At 45.8% G+C, this 20127-nt stretch overlaps 1 protein-coding gene and 1 pseudogene across 1 annotated transcript in view; both read left to right on the forward strand.

Annotated features, from left to right (window-relative positions):
- The window catches only part of PLCH2 (phospholipase C eta 2), a 316564-nt gene that overhangs the window by 15236 nt on the left and 281201 nt on the right, over positions 1 to 20127 (forward strand). The window contains exon 2 of the mRNA XM_048824566.2: positions 17598 to 17980. Coding sequence (XP_048680523.2) covers positions 17869 to 17980 — 112 coding nt within the window. The 5' untranslated portion in view covers positions 17598 to 17868. The remainder of the gene's footprint in view (positions 1 to 17597; positions 17981 to 20127) is intronic.
- LOC125624524 (large ribosomal subunit protein eL14 pseudogene) lies at positions 3080 to 12003 on the forward strand (annotated as a pseudogene).

A 20127-nucleotide genomic window follows, 5' to 3' on the forward strand; every position in this document is an offset into this window, starting at 1 on the left:
CCCTGGGTCTCATTAGGGGTCTGTGGCTGGAATATGGAGGAGGTGGAATGGGAGCCCACGGAGGATTGAGCGAAAAGGGAAGGGGGTGGGATGGAGGAATGATGGAGGAATAGAGGAGGACTGTGGCTGGAGGACAGACAGGGAATGCAGGGTATGGACAGTGAGTGGGGATGAGGGATGAAGTGGCAGAGGGATGAGGGGTTACGGGCTAGTAGAATAAAATGTGAAGGAGAAAGGAAGAGTAGAGAGCCTGGGAGACCTAGTGAGAGAGCTGTATTGCTTAGGGAGCCCCGTGCTGGAACGATTGCATTGAAATGCATTTTGCTGCTTGCTTTGGGTGCCAGGGATATGACCGCGTAAGAGGAAGAGAACAGAGAGGCCTGGTGGTGCATGGGAGACGTGACCAATATGCTGGCATAGGGGCTGAACCAAATCTCATTGAAGTCAGTACACTCCCATTACCTGCAGTCTGCCATGGCTCTGGCCCATGGAGGGGACGCGATAACTGCTCATGTTTTGCCCTGTCGATGCTAGCCTTCAGCATAGTTCAGCGTGGCTGCTAGGGAATAAGAGAATAGGATTGGGGGCTCTGGGCTGTGGTGTGCTTTGCCTGAATGTTTTAACTAGGATGCAGCTTTCCACTGGCAGATGCCAGTCTGTGGTTGCAGTTCAGGGCCATCTCTGGTTAAATGGCTCAGATGGTAGCTTTCTCTCCTCTCCTTCCAGAGACTTTGCTGACAGAACATCACATCTACTTTGGAAGGCAGAGTAAGCGCCATGTGGGATATAAGTTACTAGAGCAGTGTTACTTAGATTGAGGCTCTTTAATGTGTCTCCTGCGGCTCTTTGCAGCACTTGATGCATGATCTCAAAACACTGCATGATTTAATTATTAACAAATCAGGCTGCTTTCACTATGTTACTAACTATGTTATTAAGTAGACTACTTGGTTGGTCATTTTGCTGTAAGAATAATTTTTATATATAGATATATATAGTAAATGAAACAGTGAATTCACATTACTGTGGCTCTTTTGGGTAATGTTGATGGCTAATTTGGCTCCTGAACCACTGAGGTCGGAGTATCCCTGTACTGGAGTAATCATCTCATTTTATTGAATAGCAAAATACCAAAGTCCATGGCAAAAATACCAAAGTCCATGGCAAGGACCATAAAGCAAGACACAGGGATACTTTGGCAGTTACAGGCTGGTGCTGTTTAAAACTCCCTTTCTTATAGTAAATCCAATGCTCCTGTGTGCCCCTGCCCTCTACTGGACAAAACTAGAACTGCTCAGCTGTGTCATAAGCTCTATACTGACAGGTTTCAGAGGAACAGCCGTGTTAGTCTGTATTCGCAAAAAGAAAAGGAGTACTTGTGGCACCTTAGAGACTAACCAATTTATTTGAGCATGAGCTTTCGTGAGCTACAGCTCACTGATAACAACTAATGAAGATTCTCCTTTGGTTCAAATGGTAGGAGCCTGAACTCCAGAGCAAGAGGATTTGGCTTCTGTCTCTTTCACTTGTTGCTGTGAAGTTCCTAAATGTGGCCATGGATTTCTTGTGCATATGTGCAGTGGTCATTTTAAAGGCCCACTTCCTGTGTTGATGTTACTATGGCAGGGTGGGGCAGGGGGATACCCACTTGAGCCTTAGCTATATCTACACTGCAGTTAGACACCCGCGGCTGGCCCGTGCCAGCTGACTTGGGCTCATGGGGCTTGGGCTAAAAGGCTATTAAACTGCGGTATAGACATTCAAGCTCAGGCTGGAGCTTGCGCTCTGGGACCCTCCCTCCTTGCAGGATCCTAGAGCCTGGGCTCCAGCCCAAGCCTGAACGTCTACACTGCAATTAAACAGTCCCTTAGCCCAAGCTCTGCAAGCCTGAATCAGCTGGCATGGACCAGCCATGGGTTTTTAACTGCGATGAAGACATACCCTTAGCGAGCATGCTCTTAATCCTAGTTGGATTATTCATAGCAGGGAGCGGGGATGGTTCAGCTATGAAAATCCTAATTAAACATTTTATCTGTGTCTGCCCCTCCTTAGAGCGAGTCATTCCTTGGACTCATGGAGAAGAGCTGTCAGATGGTGAGAGGGTTGGCAAGGAAGAATGCAGGAAGCACTCAAAGGGCTGAGATAGTTTCATTTTACACCAGAAGTGACCACCTGATCTTCTAGTCTGACCTCTGCACATCACAGGCCATTAATTCTCACCCAGATACCCCCTCTGTTGAGCCCAGTGACATTAGATAGACCTCAAGGCATTTCAGTCCTCAGGAGACGGAACTGTTGTGTGCTACAGGCAGAGAATAGGAGAGCCTGAGGTGTCACATTGCCCGGGACTGCTGCCCAGGTAATCATAACAGGAGAGCCATACTCCATGCTACAGAGGAAAGCGAACCCCACCAAGGTCTGTGCCAATCTGATTTGAGGGAAAACTCCTTCTCTGTCCCCAATGTGACTATCAGTATGACCACGAGGAAGCTATAATAAGCATCTATAACTGGTTTGGCTATCTCCAGCTAGCGTGGAGTCTAAAGGTGATCCATCTACCTGCAGTGGCAGCAATGTTCAAATATGAAGAGCATGAGTGATCTGAGAAACAGGATGAATTCCTCACTAAAACAGCCATCCTCCAGCTAGTCTAACCAAACAAAAGGGCTTTTAACGTGATGGTATCTTGGATGAATTTACCTCTTGTGACAAATAGCAGCTCATGTCAACTCAAGCCCCCCCTGTCTCTAGGATCTTCCACAGAGCTGCTGCGTTCAACTCTCTCTGTCTCTAGTCGTGTTATTCATGTAGTACACCATGGCTTTAATGCATGCCTATAGTTCAGAGCTACCTTGGGCCCCATGGGGAGGGGATGTTGGAATGTCCAGGCACTCCAGAACTGATGGCCAGTTCTGAGCAACTGTGAACTTCTGTGGAGCTGGGACCCTCTGAGATGGCGTCTGGCTTCATTTGCATTTAGCTGCTCCCCCGCTGTAAGGCTGAGCTTGTGTCCCCTCCGAGGGAGGTGGGAGGAAAGAAAAATGTAGCTCTACTAAGAGTCACACCCACAGCTCTCACAATGCTCTTCACAGCAACGTCTTCTACTAGAGCTTCCTGTGCACGGCCAGCTAAGGAGCTGCTGACAGACATAGCCTGTGGCAGTGGAAAAAGACAGGCAAGTGAGAGAGAGAGAGAGAGTGCACGCTCACACATAGAACTACTCCATCTGCACCCTCTCTCTGCACTGTTTGGCCTGAAGGTACCTCTATGGGACATGCTGCCTGAATTGCAAACCATGAGGGCTCCACGTTCAGCTGACTCATTTGTGCTTTTACAATAAGAGCATATATGTAAATCATCTGTCAATGGGAGAGACATCAATATTTGGCCCTAACTACAATGGAAAGGGATTACAGCTGAGATGTTCAAAGCGAGCCAGGCACCAAGTAACATTAAACTGCAGTGTGATTTGGACCCTAACCTCACTTGAACTCCCTGAAAAAATCTCAGCCCACACATTCAAGCAACAAGGAAGCCCAAGATAGACCAGGTTCACTGGTAAAGACTCTTCTTTCCAAACTCCATCAGTCAGTCTTCACACCATCTGCTGTCCTCTATTTAAGTCTCTTCAGGTAGCATTGTGACAGTCAGTGTTTCAGAATGGACCCAGCACTCTTTTCATGCCCACTTCTGCAGGGCTCATTGCAGGAAGGTCACATCAGTATTTTGATCTCATATCATCTCCAATTTTGAAGTCTTTCATAACTCACCTATATTTTGGCTTTCCTGCAAGCCATACGGAGTTTTTGCACATTAAAGCAATGCTTTACATGTCTATAGTACCTCTTCATTTGGGATCTGGAAGCTCTCTGAGAACTCTCATTGAGCCTCACAACAATGCCCATTGTGAAGTATTATGTATCCATTTTACAGGTGTGCAAACACAGGCATAGAGAGGGGAAGTGACTTACCCAAGGATATATAGTAAATTAATGGCAGAGTTGTGGTGCAGTTAATTACAGTAGTCCTGCCATTAGTCTTGCATCCCAGTCCCACGCTCTAATCTAGCGGTGTCCAATACATTCGCCACTAGCCACATGTGGCTAATAGGCTACTGAATTGTGGCTAATGCATGTGGCTTTTTTATAATGTGGCTAATAAGAAAAATTCAAAACCACAAGTGTGGCTAGCATCGAATTTCTGTTGGACACCGCTGCTCTAATCCATACCTAGACTGTTCTCCTTGCAGCTGTTCTGAAGGCTAGGAGTCATGGGTTCTTACACTATAGTTACGTGCTGCTATAAACTATATTGATATAGCTCTACCTTGGAGATCCTTACATGGAAAATGCAAATCACAAAAGTGCAAACCATTATCCTCCTCCCAGTCTCAGACGATAGATTGTCTGAAACTGGGTCCTGTGAATTACCTGCTGACTCTGACTGCGCATTCCAGCTGTCCCATTATCAGCCCTGTTTCATGCCTCTCCACAGGAAATAAAGCCATTCTCTTCCCTTGCGCATGAAAGCTGAGGTGAATCAAACACTGTGGTTTCCTGTCTCCTAACTCACTCAGTGAATCACTTTCTAACATCGCAGGGAGCTTTTGGTTTTAGGTTACATCTACATTTCAAACTAAGGGTGTAATTTCCAGTTTGAGGAGATGTACCTTCCTTAGCTCAGATTGAGGCATCATGCTAAGAACAGAAGTGTAGTCGTGGTGGCGGAGGGGCTAAGCGTTTGAGTACATACCTAGTGTCTGAAATGGGATTGTATTTGGAGGGGCTAGCCTCCCACCACCCAGGCTGCCATGGCTACACGGCTATTTTTAGCACACCAGCTCAGTCATAGCTAGTAGGAGTGTGTTTCCTTGAGCTGAAAATGACACCTTGTTTCTGATCTTTACTTGCACCCAGGGTGATCTTTGCAAACTCTTTGGGGCTGGCCCTGTTTTTATGTTTGTACAGTGCCTAGTGTCTTGTGGTCTCTAGGTGCAACTGCAATACAAATAATAAATATTCAAAATAACCAGCTGAACTGTTCAGAGCATCGCATGTGGTCAAGAACCTCCTAGAACTCTTGGTGCTCACTTTGTTTTAATTGCCTGTTATTTTTCAATCTCGGATTCTAATTCTACACTTTAACTTAATGCTAGACATCCTTCTATTGCCCAGTATTGTTGGACATCACTTGGGCCACCGCTAGTGTTTGATACTCACCACTGACTATAGGTATCCAAAGCTGGTCTTGTCAATTTGTAGGCCTTGCCTGATCCATTACATCCAGAGTTTTATCCCTTCTCAATTCTCTATAAGTAGGCCAGATAAGCACTGATCAAAGCTCTCCAGGTATACTAGTATCCACTCTATTCAGACTATCAGGCTGTCTGTGCTAGGAAGTGCAGTCATTATCAGTGTTGTTAAATCTCTGATTGCTTTGTAGATCTATTCATGTGTATCAAAGAGGTTTTTAATTTGATTTAATTGAGTTTTCAAATTGCTCAGATCTGACTGTATATATATTTTTGCTGTAGAATATGGCCAAATGATACAACTAATGGATAATTACAATTATTATGTGCCAAAAGATTGCTGGAATAGCGCAGGCAAAAAAGATCTCGACTTGTATTCAGGTTGGGTGATGTATTATTATTTTTTAATTTAGATTTAGGAGCTGTAAAATAGATACATTATTTAACAAGTGATAGCACTTTGCAAAATGTTTATTATTTTTCTCTCTGATCTTCTCCTTCCCCTTACCTATTGGGCCTGATCTTGGCCAGTGCTGAGCACTTTCAGAGGGATGCTGAGTGCCCTTAACTTCTATTGACTTGAGTGGGAGTATAGGATACTTATTGGATAGCTGGAATAGGCTGTTGCTCTATATCCAAGAGCAGGGGTGGGCAAACTACGGCCCACGGGCCGGATCCGGCCCCTTAGGGCTTTGGATTTGGCCCATGGAATTGCCCCCCTGTGGGGCCGCAGGCCCCGCGCCACTCTCAGAAGTGGCCGGCACCACATCCCTGGGGCCCCGGAGGCGGGGCAGAGGGCTTCATGTGTTGCCCTTGCCTCCAGGCACCGCCCCGCACAGCTCCCATTGGCCGGGAACTGGGAACCACGGCCAATGGGAGCTTCGGGGGAGGTACCTGGAGGTGTGGCAAGGGCAGCACGTGGAGCCCTGTGCCCCCCACCCCCACCCCAGGGGCAGGGTAGGGACCTGGTTCTGGCCGCTTTCTGGAGTGGCGCCACATGAGGCCAGGGCAGGCAGGCAGGGAGCCTGCCCTGGTCCCGGTGCATGCTGCTGCCACCCTGGAGCCGCTTTAGGTAAGCAGTGCCGGGCCAGAGCCTGAACCCCTCCTGCACCCTGCCCCCCAACTCCATGCCCTAAGCCCCCTGCCTGCACCTCGCACCCCTCCTGCACCCCAACCCCCTGCCCTGAGCCCCCGTCACACCTCGCATCCCTCCTGCATCCCAACCCCCTGCCCTGAGCTCCCTCCCCCAGTCTGCACCCCTCCTGCACCCCTGCCCTGAGCCCCCCTGCACTCCGCACCACTCCTGCACCCCAACCCCCTTCTCTGAGCCCCCTCATATGCCCTGCAGCCCTCCTCTGCCACAATGCCTTGCCCTGAGCCCGTTCCTGCACACTGCACTGCCTCCCACACCCCGCAGTCCATCCCGCACCCCAATCCCCGCCCCCAGCCCTGCATACAATTTCCCCACCCAGATGTGGCCCTTGGCCCAAAAAGTTTGCCCACCCGTGTCCAAGAGACTAATGGCTACTGTAATGGACTATTGGTTGGAATTGGAATGGCTCAACTATATGTCATATGTCGCCTCGTGCTAATGGAGATTCCTTTTTAGATGAAGTAGTAGGGAGACAGAGGCTGCTAGCCAGATTTCAATGGTATTGAAGAGTATGAATATTATCCAAATGCAGTCCTCCTCCTGAATACAAACAGCCTCAGAACCTAGAGCCTGCTCACCCTGCTAATGTAACCTGCTAATCCCTTGGGCAGTGTAAACCTCATTTTTCTTGCGGACGTCACCTCCTACAGAGCTGTCCCAGCGCTTCTGAGTGATGGCTGGAATAAGAGCACTTTAGGGAGTGCCTCCAATCCTAAGCCTCCTGGGAAAAGACAGAATTGCCAAGCCTTCTCAGGACTGAACCGATGGCCCCTCTTTCCTCTGATTCCCAAGTCTGCACAAAGCATTGCTTAATTCCTATTCACCCCTTACAGGCTGGATAACAATGTTGATTGATTTTCTTTCCTTTGTTCTGTGGGCCCCTGTGTGAGCTGTAGCTCACGAAAGCTTATGCTCAAATAAATTGGTTAGTCTCTAAGGTGCCACAAGTACTCCTTTTCTTTGTGTGAATCTTGTTATAGGATCACTTCACTCTCTAGATTTCAGTGTTAACTAGTGAACAGCAGCATTTAAAAAAAAATAGAAAGGAAAAAAGAAAGAAAAGCAAATAAGAGAGGGTTAAAACGACTCTCCCAAAACAAAACAGGGCAAAGGGGAAGTTTAAAAAAAATGGGAAATGAAAGAAAAAGGGTTATGTGTTGCTTCTCTCTTCCCTCCTTCCCTCTCTCCTGGGTTTGTGTGCTGTCTCCTGAAACTGTTAGCTCTTCAGAGCAGGGATCTGTCTTCTGATGTGTCTGTAAAGCACCTAACACATTTTAGAGTACTATATACTTAGGGCCAGATTTGTGTCTTTAAGGTGTGTCTGGAGTGGCAGCATGTAGCTACACTTCTGCAGGAGGAGCTGAGCTAGGACATAACCCCTTGAACCGCAATTCCCTCCTCCTTTCCCTGGCTTGCAGTCTGCACTGTCAGTTAGGGGCATCCATTGACGTTGGTGGAATCTAGATTTATGCTGGTATAATCAAGATCTGAATTTGGTCCTGGGATATAGTCACTGATGGGCTCTCATATCTTATATCAAACTGTTAGAATCCTTAGAGGAATAAAAGTTTTTCACAGGAAATCTTGCAAATTTCATATTGTACCATGCAGAATGAAACTTGAAACTTCCAAGTGCTTCATGAGATGAGCTCTCAGACAGCATCTTGTTCGTTGCCAACCAGTTCCCTGTGCTTTCTATGCACAATCTCCTAACACACATTTCTGAGTCTCCCCCTCTGCTCTACCTCCCCGTCCCCACTGAGAAATGCAGGTGCTTTTGGGAGATCACTTCTTTGGCAGTTGTGCAATGTGCTGCATCACCATGTCAATTTCAAGCTTAAGGTGTGTGTGAGCTGTCTTTCTGCAAGAAGAGGCTGGACTCCAAGAGGCCTTCTGGTAGCTCTTGGTAAGTAAGAAAACAGAACAAATGATGCAAGTAGAGCTGGCTTCTGCATATTCTCTTCCCTGGGTTCACCTTCCAAAAATTGCCACAATGTTAAATTTAGATTTGTAAAGCAGATGCTGAAATACATGTTATATAAGCTTATTGGTATAATTGGGCTCTTCAAGCCCGGACTGAATATTCTTTAGGCTTAATAACCATATTTAATTATTTGAGGAACGAATGTGTAATTATATCATTCTCCAGAAATGCAGAGCTACTTCTGCATTGTATACATACCCCTTCAGCTCTAGCTGTAAGAAAGACCTGCCAAGATTTAGAAGGTGTTCTCCGTAGGTACACGAAAAAAGAAAAGGAGTACTTGTGGCACCTTAGAGACTAACCAATTTATTTGAGCATGAGCTTTCGTGAGAAGTGAGCTGTAGCTCACGAAAGCTCATGCTCAAATAAATTGGTTAGTCTCTAAGGTGCCACAAGTACTCCTTTTCTTTTTGCGAATACAGACTAACACGGCTGTTCCTCTGAATCCGTAGGTACAACAGATCAACTGTGTTTAGGTTTTAACTGAAAGACTGGGCTGCTAGAGAAATGCGCCAGTAAATGTCATCTTTTCCTTTGATGTTGTTTGGTTATTTTATTTTTTAACCAAATCATTTTGCCATCCAGCTCCGTGTGAGGACAGTTTACAACATGCATGCTCTGTCCCCATGGAAATGGAATGCTACGTCACACCCTAAGGTGTGGGTTTACCCACTTGTTCCAGAGTACTAAAACAGCCTGCTTTCCTCTTGCAGTTGCCTTGGATGTGAAACAACTTGCTTGGGCGTGTAAATATCTCAACTGGAATTGCCTGACAAATGATTTTGCATTTTAAAAGTGAATAGTGTGTCATAGGGAACAGCAGCTAAGGTTAAAAACAACCCCCAAATTTCACTTGTTAATGCTTTTGAGTATCTCTTTGGTATCATTTTTGACCTCCCTTCCTTTTGATCTGCTTCTTGAGCAGATTCAGATTAATCTGGTGTCTTGTTTTTGTGAATTTTGTGTCTGTCATGTACTGTGGCTATTTTGTTATTTACTCTGAGAGGAAATCAAAGCTGATCTGTATGCCATTAGACACCAAGTGGTAGCTGTCTAAACACAAAAACATGGCCTTTTTCAAGTGAGATTTTAAATAGTTTATTAGCAGTGATCAAAACAATGGCAAAGAGGATTAGTAATGGCATATGCAGTCTTTCATCTCCCAGGTTTATGTACCCTGCTGTGAGGATTCCAATCACATTGCCTTCCCAAGGAATGTTGGATGTGACAAAGATGGTAGGATATGGCCCTGAGCCAGGGTCACCAGTTCAAATCCTGGTCTTATGGGTTTGAGCAAAAATTGTTAACCTCTGCTGGCTGTTCTGTGGCCTGTGTCAATGACCTGGTGGGCCTCAAGAGAGTTCCTAGTGTGCAAGAGCCCTTGTCAATACAAACTATTGTGGACTGTGATTCGCTGCAAGAAGAGCACTTAAGCATGTGCTGAACTCACATGAAAGCCAGCGGGCCTTTAGCACATACTTAATGTTAAGCACATGCTTAATGATTTCCTGAACTGGGGAACCACACTTTGTGTAGTTGTTTATGTTCTGAAACAGGAAGCTCTGGGCCCAGAATGAACTCTTCTCTTTCCATTAGTAGCGGCTCCTTCAGTCCATGCCAGCAGAGGATGGTGTGGGGGAATGCTTTAATTGTGCCAAACCTGTCCCTGTTCTGGGGATTCACATTATTAATTCTACACTCTTGTCTTGCAGTAGTACTTACAGGCCAACCAAGCATGGTCCAGTTGTGCTAGGTACTGTACAAACACAATAAATAGCAGTCCTTGTCCCAAACATTTTGTGTCTAAGCCACAAGACATGAGGAGGCTGAGACAGACAAGCAGGCTGCCATTGGGGAAGATGGGGTGACTAAAATACTAGGTGCATGCAATTCTTAGCCTGTCAGGATGAGTGAATGAAGGGACATCACTTTCCAGCTGATGTCAATTCATCACCTTTGCCACAGGGTGGTTTTTTTACATAGTTACCAGGTGTTTGCGAAAATACTTATTGATGTGGTAAAACAGAAAGTTGGTCACTTTTTTTAAACACTTCCTTTTAGGCAGTGTGGGCTAGAAGGTGGGGCACTGGGCTGGAACTCGTAAGATTGGGTTCTATTTGCAGATATGCTACTGACCTGCTGGATGACTTTCTCTCTGCCTCAGTTTCCCCTTACATAAAATGGGGATAATGGCTACTGATCTCCTTGCTTTGCTCTCTGCTGATGAAAAATGCTAAACCAGAACTAGGTGGTGGTAGTGTATCTTGCATGTATGGCAAAGGGAACATTTCATGTGTATGTAGCTTTAGCTGCATTGCAGTGAAACTCGTGAAGCCTAGCACTGGAAAAAATGTGAATGGCTCCAGAGTAGTGACAGTGAATTTTCTTTAAGGTACGTCCCCAGGAATGTAATTCTGAACACCTTCTTCTGGCAAAACTCCCGCTTGTAGTCAGAGCAAATTTGCCTGAAGAAAGAGTTCAGACCAGGACTGAGCTGAACTGCTACCTTCTGTGATAGCATTGGCATCTTGTGTCTGTAACTCAAATTAATAACATTGCGTGGATGTAAAGTACTTCGTTTATCACTGGTACAGACACAGCATGAGCAGCTCGTACAAGCTTCCCCCCACACCATCCTCCTGTTCATGTACCTCAGTTCTGACCATGAGGGACCATTTCTTGGGGCATAGTTCAAAGTCCATTTGGTCTCCCTTTCTGCTGAGGTTCCCAACAAGGCGGGCAGTTGTGGTGGTGGTTTTGTGATATGGACACCAGGGACCAGATAGTCAGCTAGTGTAAATGGACACTGCTCCACTGACTTCACTGACATTTCATCCTCTGAGCTCACCAAAGAAACTCACCATTTGCATTATGTTAAACTGTCTACAAAGATTAATTGTCCACCCTTCCATTGGCACCCCTTGGCTAAGACATGGCTGCCTGGGGAAGGTGAGGGCAGAGCTATACTTGGTGGTCAGAGGTGCTCACTCAGCTTTGTTACAGCTCCAGCAGTGCTGAGGCTGACAATGCTCTGGAGAGAACCTGGGCCCAATTTCAAGAACATGAGCCCAGTTCATGGCTGTGGGTCCAGAGAATGTGAGAAATGAACTGAAGGCGAATTTCAGGGAGTGAGAACCCCCACCTGCTCCCAAACTAAAGACAATGTACTAGTGAACCCCTTGCAAGAGATTGGCCGAGTTGCCTACATCTCCTTTGGGCCACATGTTGGCAAGCTGGTGGCACTTGTGGATGTTATTGACCAGAACAGGGTGCTAGTTGATGGCCCCTGCAGTGGTGTAAGAAGGCAGGCTATGCCCTTCAAGTGCATGCAGCTAACCGATTTTGTACTCAAATTCCCACACAGTGCTCGTCTGAAGCACGTGCGAGTTGCCGGGGAGAAAGAAAATATTAATGAAAAATGGATAGGTACAAGGTGGGCAAAGAAGATTGAAGCCAGAGAAAAGAAAGCCAAGATGACAGACTTTGATCGCTACAAGGTCATGAAGGCAAAGAAAATGAGGAACAGGATCATCAAGCATGAAGTAAAGAAGCTCCAGAAGCAATCTTCCAAAAAAGCATAAACTGTCAGTAGTCAAATAAAGTTCCAGTTTACTACTTTAAAAAAAAAAAAAAAGAGTCTCTGCTGGCATAAAGCATGGTAGCAAAATTGACAGAGCTCTAGCGAGGACAATTGGCACTAGCAGAGGATCTGGCCTGCTGAACTTTGCCCATGTCTGAAGGACACACTGCTTGGTGTGTAATCAGTCACGATTGAACTTCCTGTAGCGGGAGCCACTCAAACAAATCCTAAAGCAAACTGTTAGGAGTGTTTGGCAAAGCAATTGCCACCCAGCTCTGCTCTCTGAAGAGTGAATGGACAGATCCTGACTCACTTTTAAGCATTTCCTTCTCTCCCTGGGAATCATCCAGGAAGCCATGATTCCTTTCGTAAGACATGCAGTGTACACCTACCACAGCAGTGGTGTGGCTGGTGGGTGTACAACTATCAGTGCGGAATAGGCTGGGAGGAGAAATTACTTAAATGATTGAAAGTGCCAGATAAACTCTCCTGCTCTGAGGCCAGGCCTGTTTTTTAGCCCAGGTTCTCGGTATGCACAGAACCGTGGGCCAGCACTGCTGCAGCAAAGCAATTAACCACTTTTCTGGCTTCTTCAACTCACAACTTCCATGTTTTTCTCTCTGTCTCCTACACATCTTGGCTGAACACTGGAGGCACCTTTTGACCTATGCTCAATTCTCCCCCAAAGATCTAAGAAAACTGTGAGGCCTCTCTCTCTTCTTATTCATATCGGTGTAAGTCAGGAACCACTCCACTGGAGCGAAAGGAGTTACCAAGCTATAAGTGAGCGCAGTCTCTCTTGTTATGGGCCAACAGCTTCTCTGTCGCAGGTTTTATTTACTCTCATTGGATAATTGCCTGTGGCAGGCTCAGCCAGTCTCTGAAGATGTCCACTGGCTGGGGTGTAAAAATTAGACGAGGAGTAATCTGTTGCCACCTCCCAAAACATGAGAAAGGCGTGAGGTATAAGAGCAACACAGAGAGAGATCCTGATGCAGGATTGTATCCTGAGGCTTTTGCTGAGGCACACTCCCAGTGCAAACTCACTGATTTCAGTGGGAGATTGTCTGACTAAGGGCCGAGAGCAAACAAACGTAAGGAGCTAAGGGTTTGGCCTGCAGTGAATATTGCTAACATTACCTAAGAGCAGCTCTGTTTTACTGCACAGCATTTGCATGCCTTAGCGAAACATCTGTTCTGGATAAGGTGCTGCTGCTAACAGGCCTCAGCAACTGTTAGCTTGTATAGGCGCTTTGTTGTCTCTGCGTAAGCATGGGTATCCTTTACTCATTCTTGGTCTTTGATCACAGCAAGGGTTTGATATTGACAGGGGGATTAGTCAGAGTGAGATAAGCATCATATGTACTGTAATTCCTAGACCTACACTGAAGGTGGCCTGACAGCCTCAGATGTGGAGTCTGACTTTTTAAAAAACAGATGCACAATTGCTTGCCTAATGTGTACACTCAGTTATAGCAACTGCACATACAAATAGCTCATTGTGCTCACAATTGTCTTCTCTCCATTTGCACTCACAATTGCCTGATTTGCACATGTAATTATAGCTAAACTTTTCCAGGTTGTTGTGTGCGGGGGGGTTTTGTACCTCATCACAACATTATTTCCCTGTAACAGCTAACGCACAGTTCCTTAAGGAGATTTCTTATCCTTTGTACATGATATTATTACTATTTGTTTCAGAGTAACAGCCGTGTTAGTCTGTATTCGCAAAAAGAAAAGGAGTACTTGTGGCACCTTAGAGACTAACCAATTTATTTGAGCATAAGCTTTCGTGAGCTACAGCTCACTTCATCGGATGCATACTGTGGAAAGTGTAGAAGATCTTTTTATACACACAAAGCATGAAAAAAACCTGGATTTGTGCTGAAAATGGCCCAACTTGATTATCATACACATTGTAAGGAGAGTGATCACTTTAGATAAGCTATTACCAGCAGGAGAGTGGGGTGGGAGGAGGTATTTTTTCATGCTTTGTGTGTATAAAAAGATCTTCTACACTTTCCACAGTATGCATCCGATGAAGTGAGCTGTAGCTCACGAAAGCTTATGCTCAAATAAATTGGTTAGTCTCTAAGGTGCCACAAGTACTCCTTTTCTTATTACTATTTGTATTTCAGTAGCACTTAGGAGCCCCAGTTCCAGACCAGGACCCCACTGGGCTAGGCGCTGTACAAACAGATAATGAAAAGGCTGCCCCGACTCCAAAAATCATACAGTCTAAGTATAAGACAAAAGATAACAGGTGGATACAGATGGGGGAGCACAAAGAAATAAGGCAATGGAGTGTGTTTATTACACTGGGCTATGTATTTTGAAGATCCATTAGCAGAATGCATGGTAGTTTGAACCAAAAGTGGCTTCAGATTTTCCTCTCTTTCTAGAAAGTGTGTGTCTGTGTGTGTGATAGACAGATCAGGCACTGCGTTCCCCCGTGACTCCCACACTGAAAGGCAGACACAATGCCATTCTTTCTCTGACTACCTCTTCATCAGCTGCTTAGGATTCTGGAGCGCTCTAGAAATGCCGTTGCAGAGGACTGGTTGTGGGAGGTGGGGCAGTGGCTGTGTGTCAAAGTCTCTTGTGTTCTTTTATTTGCTCTAAGACGTGGTTAGGGATTGGTGTTTGGAGACAAGCCGAAGCCTGTAGAGATTTCCTGTCCCTGGGTGTATGGAAAGCAAGGGGCAGTATATAGTAACATTTAAAAAAGAGCTAGAAAGTTCACATGCACGAAGGAGAGTCTGGGTGTTTATTAAGTGAGGTGAGCAGTGCTGGTGTGTTGGATCCTTTAGTCGGGGAGTGGTGAGCATTACTGGATGGAGAACCCTGGAGACTGAAATCTTCCAACCACTGAACAGACACAGCCCAGAAAGTGGCAGTGCAAATTTCCCACACTGCCTTGTTAACGTGCTTCGGCCCTGACCAGGCTGGGATTGGCTGTGGGGATGGGGTTGGAATTCAGTCTCCCCCTAACCCATTCCATTTTTCACCTCTCTGGTGAAAGTGCCAACAAGGAGGCATCCATGAAGCTGGGTGTTGCTGTGTGGATGCTAGCATCTGGGAGTGGGATCAAAACCACCCACCCATTGAAACTATCTTTTTCTTTTCTTTTTTGGTATTGCAGTAGTGTTTAGAGGCAGCCATCGGGGACCAAGACCCGATTATGCTAAATACTGTGCAAACACGCACCAAAAAGATGGCCCATACCCCAAAGAGCTTACAGACAGCTTTGGGTCACTGTGCACCTGGGTAGCGTACAGCTCAATAGCAACTCCCTCAGCAATGACAGGTTTCGGAGTAGCAGCCGTGTTAGTCTATATTTGCAAAAAGAAAAGGAGTACTAGTGGCACCTTAGAAACTAACCAATTTATTTGAGCATAAGCTTTTGTGAGCTACAGCTCACTTCATCGGATGCATCCCTCAGCAATGGGCTCTCACAAGTTATCTCCGGGGTGGATGCTGTCTGGACTCCTCCTTCACCCACATGGTATTAAGGCAGTCCTAGTGCAGGCACTGAGAAAGGAACGGCTGCAGCCTTGATGGAACATCTAGATAGATAATAAATATTTAAAGGCTTTTAGCTAGGTCCACTGGAACTGAATCAGATGGTTCCGACGTTGCCAGCTCAGTCCAAACAGAGGAGCATCACACCCCAGTGAGAGCCGACTTTTGGGAGGGGGGATGATGCAGAAGAGTCTGATCAGAGTCCTGCCTCCTTTTCCCTGGCCCATGGAAGGGGAATGGCTGACGGGGTGGGGAGAGCGCCTGCAATATAAATATAAGGACACTGCTGGGTTGGGAAGGTGTGGGTGTGGCTAAGATGTGTCTTATGATGGAGAAGGGTCAGGAGTGATTGTATTGAATATAATGGCTGTATAACAATTCTCCTGAGCAAGGCTCCTGGATGCAGACAGACTTTGTGGCTCTTTCAGCCTTTCAAGGTCCCAGGCTGACGGCAGTCTGTGCTACTGAACGTCACCACACGGGGTCGCTGCAAGTCCTGGCTTGGGATAAGCAGGGGGTGATGTGCTGATGGAAGGAGATTGCTGGGATTATCGGGGGGACAATGGTACTCCTGACACCTCGTAGAGCCCGCGTTGTGCTTGCACACACTCATGCCAATGTATAGGGGTCTCTCCTCTGCAGTCAAGGTTCCCTGGTGCTGAGACCCTCCTGAGTGAAGCAACCCCACTCCTGAAGGATGCCCTTGTCTCTGGTGAGATCCTCTCCCATGTGGGTGTAAAAATGCTGTGGTTTCAGTGGCATTAACATTTTCCACTGCATAAATATTGCTAAGCCCTGACGTCCCGTATGTGAAGGAACTGTGCATTCAACTCACTGTCTAAGGATTAGTTTGCTGGCTGAGGCGTTCCTTCCTCCAGGGTACCTGGGGCAAGACAGACTGGGGGAGAAAAGGCTTGCAGTGTTGCAGTATGGAGAGGAAACTGTTTCCTGCTGTAGTTGGATGAGGGAGCAAACGTGGAAGGCCCCTCTCACTTTGACTGGCACTTGCTGTAAAAGGGACACCTTTGAACTAGATTTTTGTTTTGCTACAAGCAAAACACCTTAATATTCCCCCCTCGCCTCTTACAAATTCTGTAGTGATGCCTCATTGCCATCTCTGTCTAGAAGTTCACTTCAGACTAGATCTCTGTTATTACAGCAAAACCTGTCCGGACAACGTTCCAGGGCTTAACTTGTAATTAAAAGCATGGAGTCAAATGGTTACAGTGTTAATACAAGAATCGCAGAGTTTTCTCCCACAGCCTTTTCTGATCATTGCGTCAGAGTCGGCTCTAATTTCTTTGAGAGGAAGGAGGCCCAGGGAGATTTGTGCGGAGCAGAAAGTTGCCTTTCCTGCAGCCCATGCGAGAAGGATGCCTGGCTGGAAGGGCGGGGGGTGGGGTGGGGATGCAGGTATGGAGATGAGGTGACAGCAGGTAAGAGAAAAGGGAAATGAAGATATGGAAGCTAAGAGGAGGGGTGGATGAGCAAACAAACATCCTAACAGACGCTGCTCCCAGCTATTTGTGTCCATTAGGGACGTGGTGTATTCTCTGATTTCTCCTGAAACAGGGTTGCATTTGAAATATATGTGATAAACTGTAACTACAGCAAGATACATCTGATAGTGTCTAGAGAACCTGTAGCTGGCAGAACTGATCTCTCCCCGCTTCTACTCCAGCGCTCTTAAATTAAATGAATTGAATGAAATACCAGAGTCCTCTGTGCGGCTCTGCTCTCACTCCCACCTGTGAATCATGGGAGTTACTTTGGCTTTATACTAGCATAAATGAGATCACAATCTGCCCAATGTGTGTAAGCAGGAGCAGAGTTTGGTCCATTGTGGATAATCCAGCATGGTGCTATTATAAGCTTTGCTCTTCATGATAGAATAGATGAGGTTATTTCAACTATTTGGAAAAAAAAATGTCTTCACTAGGTGTGTAACACGCAGTACGTACTGGGAGGAGATGCTGAATTCCAGCTCCTGTCACTCTGACCACCTGGAATGCAAAGGCCAAGGGATTCACTACATCAAGGCAGAAGAGTGTGGTAACTTCTCTTTAGCAGCAGTACCTGAACATCTGTCCTCCATCTTGTATTGTAGGTGTCAATCAGACTGAGACAGGACAGTCTTCTGGACCTGGCAAGGCGAGCTTGGAATTCCAGAGAGGAGACTCTGCATGAATTCTATAGGAACCTGGGACTATCCTCTAAATGGCAGGAGAAAGCCCCTGATTCCCTGAAGATTCTTTTTATCACTGGAACTGAATCTTTTGTGCCAATATGACATTTTCCATTTTCCAGTCTGAGAATTGAAATAACACGCTGCGTGGCTTGGAGTGGACGTTCTGAAGGGGCAGCTTTGAGAGGCTACAATGGCTCTGGCATATCCAAAGGCCATGCTAGGGGACCTGCTGCATCCAGAAGAACCATCACTTGATAATGAAAAGTGTCACCACTTCCTGTCTGCAAACATCATCGCAGTAGGTAAGTGAAAGCTGAATAGCTCCTGATTTTATTGTTGTTGGGTATTTAAAACTTCTTTTCTTGTGGTTTTTCGTTTGGAAGCTGTGGTCTTACATGGGGCATCTAGTTTTCTTGATTATGGGCTGTACTACGGCAGTGGCTCTCAACCTTTCCAAACTACTGCACCCCTTTCAAGAGTCTGATTTGTCTTGTGTATCCCCAAGCTTCACCTCACTTAAAAACTTACAAAATCAGACATAAAAATACAAACATGTCACTATTACTGACAAATTGCTGACTTTCTCATTTTTACCATAGAATTATAAAATAAATCAATTGGAATATAAATATTTACTTACATTTTAGTGTATAGTATACAGAGCAGTACAAACAAATAATTGTCTATGGAATTTTAGTTTGTACTGACTTTGCTGGTGCTTTTTACATAGCCTGTTGTAAAACTAGGCCAATATCTAGATGAATTAAGTACCCCCTGGAAGACCTCTGAGTACCCCCAGGGGTACACGTACCCCAGGTTGAGAACCACTGCACTAGGGCATTGTACTGTGGTTGGCTTACAAACGATTGGGGCGGATTCTCTGATCTGTCCCACTCCCTTTGCACCACTCAGACAGTGCAGAGGGATGTGTTGAGACATGAAGGCAGAGTGGCCAGAATGTCATCTGCTCCAGCAATCCTGGGCTGGTACATGGTCCCTAGGAGACCATGAACCAGTGGCATAGCCCAGGACTCAACAGAGAATCTCGCCTCTTAAGTTTCACTGAACAGTAAATGTTCTGAAAGGCTTTTGTGATCAGTCTTAGTAGCGTATACAACACAACAGACCAGTCAGTCAGTCTGTGTCTGTCTGTCTGTCTCACTCACACACAGACTTTGGACAAGCCTGTTGCCCTTTTCCATGCCTCTACTGGTGTAAAGCTGGGTAAATTAAAATATGCTCTTTCCAGCACCTTTCACCTGAGCATCTCAAAGCACTAAACGAATAAAACCTCTGATCCCTGCCTCAGGTAAGTAAGGGGTATAGAGGGATCACGTCTTACAGCAGCTGTTTGATAGATGTCTGTTCTAGGATTTAGTATGCATCATTATCATCTCTAAGATTGCAGCAACACCACATAACTGTTCAACTGAACTGAAAAAGGATGCAGAATCCAGTTAAAACAACAGTCACTTGGTGTGGCAAAATGTATCTGCACTGGAACTTGCCCAGACGCCTGGGGTTAACCCCCAATGCTTACTAAGAGATGCACGGGATCTTTAATGACCATGAGTTGAAAGGACTTTGTTTGACAAGCTGTCCTTATGATGACACCTTAGCAACGCAATTTTTCATAGTACTATTCTGGCCCAATTCTAATTTGGAGGGAAGAATGTCCCCTTGCAAAGTCATTAGCGCCACTTCCCATAGCATCTCTTCATTCCTTTGAGGTCCCCTGCCCAAGTACTGACCGAAGCCAGCACAGCTTACCTTGGGAGAGCTGGGAGGATCGCTGTCTGTAGTGGTATTGGTTTACTTAGCCTTGATCTTTATGTTGGCACAGTGCACAGAAACCTCATGGTAACTATTAGATGGAAAGGTTGAGTCATTTGCCCAAAATTGCACATTGTGTCTGTGTTACAGACAGGATTAAAACCCAGCCTGCAGTGTGTTGTGTTCGACCCTAGTCTATAACTCATCCTCAATGCCTGTGTTACTGGCTATCATTTAAGGAGATTGAAATTGGAGCTGTGTTTATATATGTTGCTTTGCATAAAAGAGCTGCTTACTTTGTCTGTGTTCATAAGTGCATCCCATAGAATCTGTGGGATAATTGTGTTATGAATTTGTGGTACATAGTACCATAAGATTATTGTGGTAGTAAAGAGAGATTCATGTAGCAGTAAATGAAGCTTTCAAATGCTTCCCGAGTCATGCTAGGCCTAATAATCTCTTTATGTAGGCAATCACATTTAGGCCCCAATAGACTGTCTTAATGTTTTTGAGATCCACTTGAATAAATGGGAAACTGAACTGTGGTCACCAGGGCTTTAACACAGTGTTAACCAACATCACAAACTGGGCACTCCAGCTTGTTGGGGGTCTTATAATGACAATCCATATTTGATGTCATTCCCTAATGTGCCAAAATTGGGAAGCCTGGCACTAA

Source organism: Caretta caretta, chromosome 18 (assembly GCF_965140235.1).
Source record: "Caretta caretta isolate rCarCar2 chromosome 18, rCarCar1.hap1, whole genome shotgun sequence".
Taxonomy (NCBI): domain Eukaryota; kingdom Metazoa; phylum Chordata; order Testudines; family Cheloniidae; genus Caretta; species Caretta caretta.